General features: G+C 36.9%; 1 protein-coding gene and 1 pseudogene across 1 annotated transcript; one reads left to right on the forward strand and one right to left on the reverse strand.

The window, feature by feature from the left end:
* The first annotated feature begins 1,522 nt into the window (after nt 1-1,522).
* On the forward strand, nt 1,523-3,153 carry LOC149139280 (TLC domain-containing protein At5g14285-like; annotated as a pseudogene).
* Nucleotides 3,154-11,435: 8,282 nt separating this feature from the next.
* Nucleotides 11,436-13,022, reverse strand: LOC149139281 (uncharacterized). Its single transcript, XM_089450668.1, has 3 exons — nt 12,778-13,022; nt 12,392-12,692; nt 11,436-12,279 (listed from the first exon to the last, which is right to left on the reverse strand). Exons 1-3 carry the CDS (start codon nt 13,020-13,022, stop codon nt 11,596-11,598), a joined length of 1,230 nt encoding a protein of 409 aa, XP_089306794.1. The 3' UTR covers nt 11,436-11,595.
* Nucleotides 13,023-14,005: the final 983 nt, after the last annotated feature.

Here is a 14,005-nt window from a genome sequence, read left to right on the forward strand (position 1 = left end):
GGAAAAATTTTAAACGGCATGTAAAACGGACAACGATTTTTCCACATGTCATATTTTTTTTGACGGGACAACGAAAATGAGAGATTGAAATTGGTTGGGCTGAACAGTGTTTGCCCAGCTAAATCTGGCAAAGGGAACACGTTCAGTGTAAATATATAATATGATATGGAAAATGCAAAATAAGGGAGGAAGAAAGAATAATGAGTAAGAATATAAAAATTGTAAACAAATAGAATAAATAAGTTTGTTTAGTTATGTGGTTTGGTTTACTTATTGAGCTTTCAAAAATATGAACCAATATGTATATTTAATCTGAACGATGGTTGCAAATTCTATAGATAGTATATATGATCAATTCATTTTATAATATGATCCATTCTCTTTATAAAATATGTCGCGGCAAAACAAAATAACTATCGACCATGTTCAAATGTACACAAATATCATGATAAATTTATGCTCTATCGTTCAAGACTTCATTCAACGACTTGGGATACTAGGGAGTCGTGCTGCAGATTAAGGGGGGTGGATTGGACTGGGATAAGGTAGACTTCATTCAACGACTTGGGGATACTAGGGAGTCGTGGTGCAGATTAAGGGGGATGGATTGGACTTGGATAAGGTAGAGATCAGTAGCCCAACCATCGTTAATATATAAGCGTTCAGCCACGCTGTGATGAGAAAATAAAAGTTTTATGAGAATCGAAAGAGGGATATTTGACGAACACTTTGAAAAGCTAAAGGTTAAGACAGTTGTCCACGCAACGAATATCACATCGTAAACAGTGCACACAAGATAGGAATTGGCAGGAAAGGAACCCATTAATATACCTGTCTTTAGCTTTAATGGCCTTAATTCATTTTGATATTAAAGTGGCACTTGCACCAGGTTGGTTCCAAGACACATGTAAAGGTGATTCCATCATCATTGTAACATGGGGAATATGCTTTACGTTGGTCTGACAAAAGTAAAGGCAATCAAATCATACTTGGTTCATATCGGGGATTCAGTAAAGGAGTTGTTTATGTGGAGAAATATCGGGGATTCAGTAAAGGAGTTGTTTATGTGGAGAAATTGTTTAGATAGTTAAAAGTGGTTGGAATTTTGGTAATTTTTTTCAAAGATTTTTATAAAAATTTTATTCAAATTATATTTTTAATAGTGAAAATAAATTTAGTATAATCAAAAATTTCTAAAAACATATAAAATCTTGAAATTTAACAACCATAATTTAGATTTAAAAAATCTTTACATAATATTACCAAAATTTACATAACTAAAAAACATTTGCTTAATCTCTTTAGACTATCGGCTTCCGTAAGACGATCAGTGAAGCACTCGCAAGAATATCATTGTAACATGGGGAATATCGTTTAAGTTGGTCTGACAAAAGTAAAGGCAATCAAATAAGGCAGCTCAGCGATCATACTTTGGGCCATATGGCGGATTCGGTAAGACGATCAGAAAAGCACTCAAAAGAATGAGAAAGCTAATAAGACTATCACTTGATGCCACATGTTTATGTCTTTTGGTAATACAACTTATTTTAGTAATTCTGAATGGAGTAGTCTACCCAGGCGGAAGAATGGCCCGATTTCCGGTCACCGCTCGGAAAAACTACTGGCTCCGATCACCCGAAATTTCTCCCCAGCTCCGCCACCCTCGGCGAGCTTCGCCCAACTCCGCCACCCTCCGCATTTAATGATTTGCCGCCATTCACACCTCAATTCGAATTTGGGAATTAACGTCGGGCTGCATTCGACCCGGCACTCCCCTGCAGGTCACCAGAACAAGCGAAACCGGAAGGGCAAGAACAGGTTCGAGGCTGCGAGCTGTGGCATCTCATTCGTTCATGCAACCATCGTTTGCATTCTCTCTGCTCACGACATGCGCAGTAACCCATGGAAGCTTGATGCACCCAACACAGATTTAGAGAACAAAATCATCAAGTTCAGCACAACATATTTCGTTGTGGACTTGCTCCACTATTTGCTTGCCAACCCATCTGATCACCTCTTCCTTCTACCTAGTAACTTGCAGGTACTATGCAGGCCATGGAGGGCTCTCGGCCATCTCTTTGGTAGCTGCAGGGGAATCGACGACTCCATTACAGAATGTGTGGACTATTTCTCGTATGGCTAAAACGGAGTCTGCCTTGGTCAACATGATCTATAGTTCTGTTTCTCCATTTTTTACTGTGTATTTTACCGTGGTGAGGTGCATTGTTGGGCCTTGGTTGGCATGGAAGTTGGCCTCCTTCTACTTAGCTGGTAAGGCAGATGTCGTTATTCCTTACTGGATGGCTAGTTCATGGATGGTTACTGTTATTCTGGCTCTTTTTGGGAGCACCATCTGGGTTTACAAGCTCTGGACAGGTTTGATCCGTTTCTATGCAAAGAGAGGGACTCCGAAGGGCAAGCTTGGAGCCCAGAAAGAAGAGTAAGCATAGTGGAGCTTGATCCAATTGTTATAACTACAATGCTTTTAGTTGAATTAACCAATTTTCCTGTATTTTTCTTTGTGTAGGTGTAGTATTTTAACCGTTCAAATTGATAATAATAGTTTGCTTCCAGGCCCATTTGTAAAGTATTGTACTTCAGTGAACAAACTCTAGAAACAAAAGCCATGGTGCTATTCAGTAGCAATTTTCAAGATTTTGGTGTTGTGTATTTTTTAAATTCTTGCGCAATCCTCAGAATTGGGGCAATTTTTTTCATTATCTTTAAAAGCCTGATAGGAAGATTACTAAAAGGGATGCAAAAACCATCATTACATCGAATTAACATCCCCAGGTTTCCCCACTATCGACGTATGCCAGGGCAAGTGCACCAGATCTAGATTGTACATTAGCTTTACACAAAATTTCTTAAAGCAATCAGATGATATGAAAATTGAATGGCTATATAATTGGAAATTGAAAATCCACCAATTATAGGTACCCTTTGTCTGGACAGATCTTCAAACATTTTGGTACAGAGGAGGTGAGAAGTTCTTTAAGCACTCATAGAGTTGCACACAAAGTGGGGGAGTTGGAGTGAGTAGAATATTGGTCCTACAGCCAATCAAGCAATATGTTAGAACTGAGCATGGGGCTCTCCTCCACTGTGGCACAGATCATCTCTTACGCTACTGAAAATTACCCTGATTACCTGCCATACATTTCAAATAGATTTATAGCATACATTTCAGATAGATTTATAGCAGTACCAAGGATCCTTGAAAAGGACAACCTATCAATAAAGTTATAATGTAAAAATACCCATAAAATGGTCTTATATCCAAGTCTGACCTCTTTAGCAAACTTGCACCTCCAAATAGGCATAGCTGCAATTTTGATCTGTTAGTCCGGTTTCATGGAGCTTTCCTTTAGTTAGGAGTGCCATATAGATAATGAACCAGGCAAGGAATCTCATCCTAAACGAAACCTTTCATCACAAATAGCTAGCGCACTTTTGTGTCACAAAAGCATGGTCAAGCTGCAATTCCAGTTCCTGTTTTATGACGCAGGTTGCTTTAGTTGGGAGTGACATAGACCGAATGAACCATGAAAGTAACCACATCTTAAAGGGAAACCTTGCATTACAACCAGATAGGGGAAACTTTTGTGCTGGTTGTGTGCCATTCATGTTTGTCATCATTCAAATACCATTTTCTATTTAAGTTTACTTTCAATAAAAGGTTTAGGGGCCATCTTTTTATACAAGTTTATTGGCCTGCACATTAAGATAGGTGCCTAATAACTCTATCTCCAAAGACTGTCCTGATTACCTACCACGCATTCCATATAGATTTGTGGTATCACCGAGGATCTTTGAGAAGGAGAGCCCGCCAATATAGTTATGATGTCAACATACCCATAGAATGGCCTTCTATCCATGTCCTAGTCCTATTTCCTCAACAAAAGGCACCTCCAAAAACATGATCAACATATTCTGGATAACCCGAATATATGCAATTTCTATCTGTTGATCCTGTTCCATAAAGCCTTCCTTTAGTTCAGAGGGAGCACCCATATACAAAATGAACTAGGCAAGCCGCAAGGAGTCTCATCTTAGAGGAAATTTTGCATCACAAATAGCTGGCATTCTTTTGTGCCAATTATGTTCATGGTCATTGGATTTCCTCCCCTTAATCTTAGTATCAATAAAAGGTTTTGGGATTATATTCTTTTGCAAGTCTCCTGGCTTGTGTATTGAGATAGGTAGTGTCTAATAACTCCATCTCCAGCCTCTCCAATTCTTGGAGAAGGACAATGGGATTCATGTTCTGTTTTATCTATTTGTCTTCTCTCTTTACACTTTTTTGTCGATTCTTTGATTTTTGCTCTTTTTTTCTTTCCGTGCTATTTGATCTGATTCATATATAATCTATGCTTATGGATCATGATTTTGGACTTATGCAGAGTCTAGAATTGATTACATACATATACATTTGCAAGAAATTGATGGGTTGTTGGACAGAGCACTTGTGCTTCAGTAACATCTACAGTCACTAGTTTTGGAGAATATGCGGAAGTGAATTTTCTAGAAGCCTTTTTTCTGCAAATATTACAGTTGATACTCCTTTTCCCCCCGATATCCATGACAGTTACATGGCTGGCAACTGTATAGGGTACGGAAGCAGGCAACACAGGGCATGCTATCCTTTAGACAGCTATTCTATGAGCATTCACAAAATGTAATCCACATGAGCTTTGCTATAAATTAAACCGTTTGAATTGTGCTAGAGGATGATGCCCTGGCAGAAACCATCACTGCAGCTCCTAGAATTGCATTGCAAATGCCTTTTCTCTTCTGCATTATGCAACTGATTTTTTCAAGCATAGGAAGATCAACTTCCCCTAACTTCAATAGGTGATGGAAGCTGCCTTTGACAGGTAGACATGAACATAGGAAGATTCAGAAAACACACACCCAGAATTCAAGCAAGCTTAGAAAGCAGATAAAGTTCTAGTAGCATTGTTCTGGCCAACTTGAATGAAATGAAATAATTGGATGCCCAAGATGCAGATGAAACACTCAAAGTCTTGTGGATTCAAAGAAGAATTCTGTATGAACAGAGTATAGAGAGCTCTTTGGTCATGAACCTGACAAGAGTGGCATGCTTGTCAGATCTGCTTTAGATGAACTCACATCTTGCATTTGAAAATCTAATAAGATGTAAGAAATCAGGTGTGTTTTCAAGCAGACTGTGAAAAATGTAAGACATGTAAGTTACAAGCTTATATATGTTAAGTGTAGTAGTCAATTTGTTGACGAGTACTCATTCCAAAGTAATAGATTGCCACAAATTGGAATGCAATATTTTTACACTAATAGCTTTCACAGCAATGAATAATTCTAAATACTTAGAAGTTCATTCAGTGGTCAAGGACTAGTGCTTTTTTCTAGTGAATGGAATTCTGATCTATTCATATTTCAATTACTGAATTTCATTGTCAGTCATTTATGCTTGAATGCAATAACAAAAAGAAATAGTAAGGTTGCCTCTTGAGCATGATACCCCAAAATTTATCAGAGAATGAGGAGCTGAAGGAGACTGTCACTATGGAACCATGTAGTATAATTGTAATGCATCAGTTCATTCAAATATTAGGCTTCTGAGTACCCAAAGAGCAGGAATCAAGGTCTTAATCACATAGGTGTTTAATATAGTTATTTCCACTCTATAGGACCATGTTAGTCATGTTGTGTTAAGATTTCGAGTCCTTAAATAGCTTTTGTTCTTCATCTCAATATTTGTTCTGTCCGCTCAAAACTGGCAAGAGCTTTTGTAGTCATCATATTACCACTGACAACCAATACTACTTGAAGATATGGTAGTGGCTATGTGGAGTCCGTAATACACCCTTCTGAGTATTGAATGGATTCTTCATTGTATTTTCTTGTAGAAGTTTGTAATAACTTGTTCAGGTAATTCATTATATTGTATGGTGGTTTGTATCTTTTGGACAATGTGACTCCAATATGTGGGCTACAAATAAATTCGTCAGCTATTCATGAAGTATTTTAGAAAAGCTTGAAGTGTGAGAGGAAATAAGTTATTTGGGCCACATTTATGAGTCTGGACAGTATTTTGGATCTGCTTTTATCTTAAACAGAATGACATGAACATGCTATTGAGCAGGACAGTTAAAGAGTTAAATGACAAGATTTACCCAGTTATAGAGCCAATCAATCACATGGCCAGAGTAGTTCTCTCAACGAATTGTGTTGGTTTTACAGCCTTCCCTTGTCAGTCTGTTCTGCCTAGACACTTGCAATAATTTTTGTTAAAGTCCTATAGCAGTGGAGTAACTTGTACTTAACTGTAATTTGAGGAAAAAGGACATAGCCGTGGCTGCAGGGAAGCTTGCAGAGTGCCAGGAAACCATACTTGTTCCTAGTAAGCAGTTGAAGGCTCTTGCTTGCCCAGTGGACTCCATGGAATTTCCATACGAGGCAGAAAAGGTATATTCAAGAAAAGCTACATCTTTCACTCTAGGGTCAGATCTGTTTTGCTAATAAGAACCAGTTGAGACTAGAGATTCAAATCATGCTGAGGAGAGCCTGACAAATTGTCAATTTTTCTATGGCAGAGAGCTGAAAGGGAACACAGATATGAACTGGATGCTCCTTGGAGTCCTCGTATCCGTAGCCAAAGTGCTTCATCGGCATCAAAACCTGAGAATATTAGCACAACAAATGGCAGAGGATGTGCTAGTGAGTGGACTAGTGAATCTGGCCTTGTTGCCCCTGATCTATATAAAGTGAACGTACCAGATTCACCAATTGTAGATTATTTGGATGGACGTTTAACAATGCATACCTTCTCTGATACGGAAGAAAGCTCGCCAGCAGGGTCTCCAGTGAAATCTACACAACAGAGAAACAAGTTCACATGTTTCTCATCAGGAAGTGAATTCCTAAAGTCTGTCAAAACATATGGAGGGGAGTCACCTACATCTTCTTCATCATCATCTTCTTTAGCATCCACTTTCTTTCCAAAGTCACAGGAGTAGCTTATGTAAGCACTTTCGCGTGCCAGAAGAAGTCACTAAATGGATAAGCAAGGAATTGGGAAATTTACAGCCCGTTTTGCCAGCAAAGAGCATAAATGTCACTTTAATTCATTCTAGCATGTCTTGTGATGTGGCTATTGAGCGGCAATAGCCTTGCAATTAGAATGCATGTTACTAGGAACTTCAAAATTGTTACATTCAGTTTTGTATATTTACAGCTCTGGAATATAGCCTTTGTTTATATTGAAAACTTGTGGCCATGAATATACTGCTAACTAAACTTGATTTGTAGTTGTAGTTAGTTTGGAAGTTTAATCGAGTACTTGTGAAGAAAGAGTGAAGATTCAACAGGTTAATAATTGCAGAGCCATGAACCTATGCTATTTTTAGATGTTTTTGAACATTTTGCTATCTTTAGTTCATTTCGTGTTGAACTGGTAACAAAGAAAATTATTCCCTTATTAGTAAAACCTATTTTCAGTCTTATGTGTTGTCAATTACCTGATTTTCCATTCACCAATTGCAAGTAGAAAGGTATCTACGTACAAGTAATTTTAACATCACCCCTTAGTGTTTAAGTGGGGAAATATTATTGCATTATCTCATTTGTATAAAAGTATCCCATCGTTAACTTATATTGACAGTTTGCATTATATTGAGCACTCCCCTTTATTGACAAGTTTATTCAGATTTTGTACCATTTCATATCTTCAGACCTCTCTTTATGGGTCTTTCAGGTCTGCTAAGCCTTCCTTTATGCTGCTTTGTGATGGTTTATGTTGCCTATCATAATATCTTCCCCATATGGGCTCTAGCTGAATATCTTCATCATGTTCTGCAATCATAATGTATATGTTTGTCATCTCTGTCATATTTCTTAAAGGTAAGTTTTTGGCTATAAACTGAATTTTGAGGGAGGTTAGAATGATCTCTAAGCATCTGAAACAAGATGGTTTACTAGTTTGTAATATTTAATGATTGCAATACAATCTTGTATGTGTAATAAGCTGGTAAGATAGTGTTTCCTATGCAATCATTGCATGAATGAAGTCCCTGGTGATGTCTCTCTAAAATAGTAATTAACTTTCTATGGCTTGGACTATCATTGAAACGGTTTTATCATTAATCATGCTTGTGGTGTTAATATTTATATCACTTAAATAATGATGGAAGAATTTGTGTTACCCATAATGCTTATGGTTTTTGTTCACCATTAGTTTCACTTTCTCACAAATAGTTTGAGAATGAACAACAAAATTAGTGTTGCCCTTGATTCTTCTTGCTTTTCTCTCTCTTAATTGTTTTCATTCCTTATTATGAGAAGAATGGGTGAAATATAAAAAGAAGCCATATATGATGCACTTTCTTAATCCTGTCATGAAACTTTTGGTATCTTGTAAAACATAAGATCTGATAACTATCACATCATATTAAAATTGTTAACAATATGGACAACGTTAGACAAATTGATTTTCAGGTTTCTAAAGATTGCAGAAAGGATTTGATTACTTTCAACAATCCCTGAATTTTTTTTATTTTGAATGGAAAATTTAATTTGACAATAACAAAGTCAGAATTATATTTTTGAAGTTCTCTAATAAACTTTTTGCCATCTTGTTTAAACATTTACGATCTTCAAAACTACATGGCTTGGACATTTTTCGGAAAGGATCAGTTGTATCATTGAATGTAATCGTGTGCACTCTTTGGTGTTTGTGATGTGAGAGCTTATTTTATCACAAAAATAGAGTGATGCTTATGAAGATGCCTCTAAGATCCTTATCAAAATTTTGAAAATTTAAGTTCTTTAAGCTCAGACATAATTTACAGCAATGTCAAAATACCAAAGCTACCCTATATTTATCCACATTTTATAAAATAATGCAAAGGATCTAAACTAATTTCTATTCTCGACAAAAAATGTAGAAGTTTGTTTCTTGTATTGTTTCTTGTCACTAATTGCAAGTAATCCTCTTAGCTGTCTTACAAGGACAGCCAGAACACCAACTGCATATTTTCTAGTTTTTATCTAAGAATCCCTTTGTAGAGGAAAAACTAGTGCAATATTTGGAGGAAGTGGGGTGGTCACATGGAGATTTAGCATACTAGACCATCATGATGGATGTGATTTCTTGGAGAAATATTGACATTTCATTACATATGAAACACTGAGCATGAGCAAGATTTGCTTTGATTTAAAAAGACTAGGTCCTTACTATCATGATAAATCCACAAGCACAAGATCTGGAATACAGAAAAGGCAAGCCAAAATATAGTTGTGATCTAGAAAAACTATTGGGATGAAATCCAAGGTGGAGACATGAAGAGTGACTGGGTGATTGAGAAATAATAGTGTTATTAAGATTAAATTCCTTATAAACATAGTAAAAAAACCTTTCATCACTGATCAATAACCAACAAAGAAATCACATAGCATATCAATATCTCTCCAGAATTAAAGATTTGAGGTGTTTGGAAGGATCAGACAACACCATAATGTATTAATGATAATCACAAAACCATGAACCAATTACTTTTCTCAAAATACATCTGTCCATGTACATGGAATATATCACATTTGTCAATACATTTGTCTCCCATACAAAAAACTGTAATCATTGCATGTTGGGGAAAAATAAAACATTAAAAGGTTCTTCTTTAGTGAAAGAACAATGCTATGATAGACCCCAGAAAAATGATAACAACAACCCATTCGCACAATGGGGATCTATATTGATGGTCATCAATGATTTCTGTTGCAGTGGATGGTGATCCTATGTCATATTTGACATCTACATATGTGCTTAAAAATGCTCTGGACATTATATCAGTGGACATCTTTTGAATATCTGCAGAGCGATTGATGGTAAAATGTTGAAATTGACAGCTCAAATCTATTGATTCCGTATGAAGAGGTTTTAAATTGTCCTTCCAAACCTGATAGATGCCTTTCATCTGATTACATATCAACTCCGAGTTGGTGAAGACTTCAATATCATTGACATCATGTCGTTTTGCTTCTTTTAGCCCTTCAACAAGGGCAATGTAATATGCCTCATTGTTTGTCGTAATTCCAGGAACTTCTCTCTTTCCATGAAATAAATGATTTGTTGCCATATTGTAAAGGACGAATTTAATAACTGCTAGACCTGGATTTGGAAAGCAGGACACTTCAATGCATAAACACCACTTTTGCACTATTTTTTACACTTAAAAAACCTGCAAAATAAAATAACAATAAATTCATGTTAAGCAATTATCTATTTCCGAATACTCAGCATGTTTTTCAATCATATATAATTCAAAAAGCAGATAATTTGTGTTCATTTACACTGCAACACTTTCAATACTAGCAACTATTCTGCAAAAAACACATCTAGCAATCACCACTTTATTGGAATTGCTTGCAAACTCTAAAAATATTTATCCTTACCGACTGTCCATACACCAAAAACCACATAACCCTAGACTAATAGAGCATTGTCTAAGCAAGGCATGATTCATGTATATGCCTTGTGTGTGACAGAAATGCCATTTGTCATATAACATCACAAGTGTTTTCACTTTTGACAACGTGTGTGTTTTCTGAATCTTCCTATGTTCATGTCTACCTGTCAAAGGTAGTTTCCATCACCTATTGAAGTTAGGGGAAGTTGATCTTCCTATGCTTGAAAAAATCAGTTGCATAATGCAGAAGAGAAAAGGCATTTGCAATGCAATTCTAGGTGCTGCAGTGATGGTTTCTACCAGGGCATCATCCTCTAGCACAATTCAAACAGTTTAATTTATAGCAAAGCTCATGTGGATTACATTTTGTGAATGCTCATAGAATAGCTGTCTAAAGGATAGCATGCCCTGTGTTGCCTGCTTCCGTACCCTATACAGTTGCCAGCCATGTAACTGTCATGGATATCGGGGGAAAAGGAGTATCAACTGTAATATTTGCAGAAAAAAGGCTTCTGGAAAATTCACTTCCGCATATTCTCCAAAACTAGTTACTGTAGATGTTACTGAAGCACAAGTGCTCTGTCCAGCAACCCATCAATTTCTTGCAAATGTATATGTATGTAATCAATTCTAGACTCTGCATAAGTCCAAAATCATGATCCATAAGCATAGATTATATATGAATCAGATCAAATAGCATGGAGAGAAAAAAAGAGCAAAAATCAAAGAATCGACAAAAAAAAGTGTAAAGAGAGAAGACAAATAGATAAAACAGAACATAAATCCCATTGTCCTTCTCCAAGAATTGGAGAGGCTGGAGATGGAGTTATTAGACACTACCTATCTCAATACACAAGCCAGGAGACTTGCAAAAGAATATAATCCCAAAACCTTTTATTGGTACTAAGATTAAGGGGAGGAAATCCAATGACCATGAACATAATTGACTATTTTCCTGAGAGCAAATCACAACAACTTGGTTGACCTTTCCCCTCGCCAAGAATCAGATATGTTACAAAATAAAAGCTTGGAGGTTTTGGTGACTCCAAATTCCTTGAAGCACATAATCTAGCACCTCCAAAGTACCAATCTGACTTTCCCTGATCTCCAATTTAAAGAAGAGGGATAGTAATACAAAAAAATACCATTACGTGGGAACAAGGCCGGTAGCAATTTGGCCTTCTTTTGGTGACGGTGGTTGCTGCAAATTCAATCCAAAGTAGTGAGAAAGAATCTGATCAACATCCCCAATGTTGAAACCCATATGCAACATTCCTTTGCCGATATCTTCCTCGGTTTGCACTCGAACATTGGGGGCATTTCGGCATTTGCCCATGCACTTACACCCTACTGCTTCCACTTCAAACCTTGATTTACTTAATCTCTCTTCAAATGCCCCCAACAACATCTCAGACCCTGACTTCTTGCACTTACCACCCATACAAACTTTTATCACGCTGCTCGCCTCCTGCACTGGAATGCTCAACCCCGAATTCAATCCCAATCTATCACTAGCCTCTGCAAATTCTACATGCAGAGCCTTTTCATCTCCTTTAACCTCCGTTGGAGGGTTTTCTATCGACACAGACGGGTTTTGGTCAGAAGTCTCTAAAATTCGATCAGCTTGCTGTGTTGACCGGAGCCGAGTCATATCGACGACCTCGCTCTCACTATCAGACGAAGAAGAGGACGAGTCTTCACAACGGCCTTTGCTTTTCCTCTGCTTTTCAGCTAATTTCAGAGCCTTTTTCTGCGCTTTCAATTGCCGTTTCCTCTCCTTGCGCTCCGCTTTGGCCTGTTCTAATTGTCTCATCATCTCATTCACAGCGTCCTGTTCAATACCCCAACATATTAAATTTTAGTAAATTTATAGCACTCATCATATTGAATTAGATTAAGTTACAGCCTAGTAATTCAAGAAGAAGAAAAACGATTCAAATTACCGAGAGAATTTCTGCTCTGACTTGCTCTGTAAGGGATGCACTCACATCTGCTGGGGTCGTGGCCAAAGCAGGAAGATCTTTCGATATGAATTCCAATAGATTCAAACTCCTCTTATCTGACAAAGGCCGATCAGTCACAGGCGAAAGATGCTTCAATTTCAGCTTCTCTGATTTATTTTTCTTCCCACAATACGGTTTAACCATCCATGAACTAGCCATCCAGTAAGGAATAACGGCATCTGCCTTACCAGCTAAGTAGAAGGAGGCCAACTTCCATGCCAACCAAGGCCCAACAATGCACCTCACCACGGTAAAATACACAGTGAAAAATGGAGAAACAGAACTATAGATCATGTTGGCCAAGGCAGACTCCGTTTTAGCCATACGAGAAATAGTCCACACATTCTGTAATGGAGTCGTCGATTCCCCTGCAGCTATCAGAGAGATGGCCGAGAGCCCTCCATGGCCTGCATAGTACCTGCAAGTTACTAGGTAGAAGGAAGAGGTGATCAGATGGGTTGGCAAGCAAATAGTGGAGCAAGTCCACAACGAAATATGCAGTGCTGAACTCGATGATTTTGTTCTCTAAATCTGTGTTGGGTGCATCAAGCTTCCATGGGTTACTGCGCATGTCGTGAGCAGAGAGAATGCAAACGATGGTTGCATGAACGAATGAGATGCCACAGCTCGCAGCCTCGAACCTGTTCTTGCCCTTCCGGTTTCGCTTGTTCTGGTGACCTGCAGGGGAGTGCCGGGTCGAATGCAGCCAGCGGTTAATTCCCAAATTCGAACTGAGGTGTGAATGGCGGCAACACAGCGATGGAACTCTTGTCAGAAATCATTAAATGCGGAGGGTGGCGGAGCTGGGCGGAGCTCGCCGAGGGTGGCGGAGCTGGGGAGAAATTACCGATGGTCGGAGCCGGTGGTTTTTCCGAGCGGTGACCGGAAACTGGGCCATTCTTCCGCCTGGGTAGACTACTCAGTAGTTATAATTGTTTACGTTTAGATAGACTTAAATTATTGTCTATTATTAATATTATTGATTTCTATTATAGCAATGTGTAACAAAATTCAAGTTAAATGATGATATATAATTTTATATAAAATTATTTTAAAAAAATTATTAATAAAACAAAAATATAATTTAATAAGATAAATAAACTAACATAAAAATATAATAAATGTTTATATATAATATAAAAAATTAAGTAAAAATTTATATAAAGACTCACCCATGATGACGGAGTGTACTAAACATAACCTAACAAAAAAATATTTATTTACCATTTGTATATTAAAAATAAATATAAAACATTTTTATTTAAAAAAACTGTATTATAATTATTAATTTACTATTAAAAAACTTAATTAGTATTTTACATGAAAATAAATAAACTACCTATTTAAAATATTTTTACATGATTTCTAGTTTTGATAACCTTTATCTAACTTAGTTAGGATCTTACATGAAAAAAAATGTATAATAAAATTACTTATATCTAATTTTGATAATCTTTACGTCTCTGAAATATTTAAAAATAAATAAATTTTATTATTAAATAAGAGATCTATAATATTTTAATTTAAAATTGGATAAAGTAAGTGTAAGTAATT

Source organism: Pinus tabuliformis, chromosome X, assembly GCF_031772625.1.
Source record: "Pinus tabuliformis cultivar Carrire ecotype Pingquan chromosome X, CPIR1, whole genome shotgun sequence".
Classification (NCBI taxonomy): domain Eukaryota; kingdom Viridiplantae; phylum Streptophyta; class Pinopsida; order Pinales; family Pinaceae; genus Pinus; species Pinus tabuliformis.

Excerpts from the sequence above, each read along its gene's own strand:
- LOC149139281 (XM_089450668.1), bottom strand. The coding sequence starts at position 13,022 with ATGCGCAGTAACCCATGGAAGCTTGATGCACCCAACACAGATTTAGAG. Across the intron at positions 12,693-12,777 it reads GAATGTGTGGACTATTTCTC|GTGCATTGTTGGGCCTTGGT; the intron begins GTATGGCTAAAA and ends TACCGTGGTGAG. Across the intron at positions 12,280-12,391 it reads TCAGAGCAGAAATTCTCTCG|GACGCTGTGAATGAGATGAT; the intron begins GTAATTTGAATC and ends GGTATTGAACAG.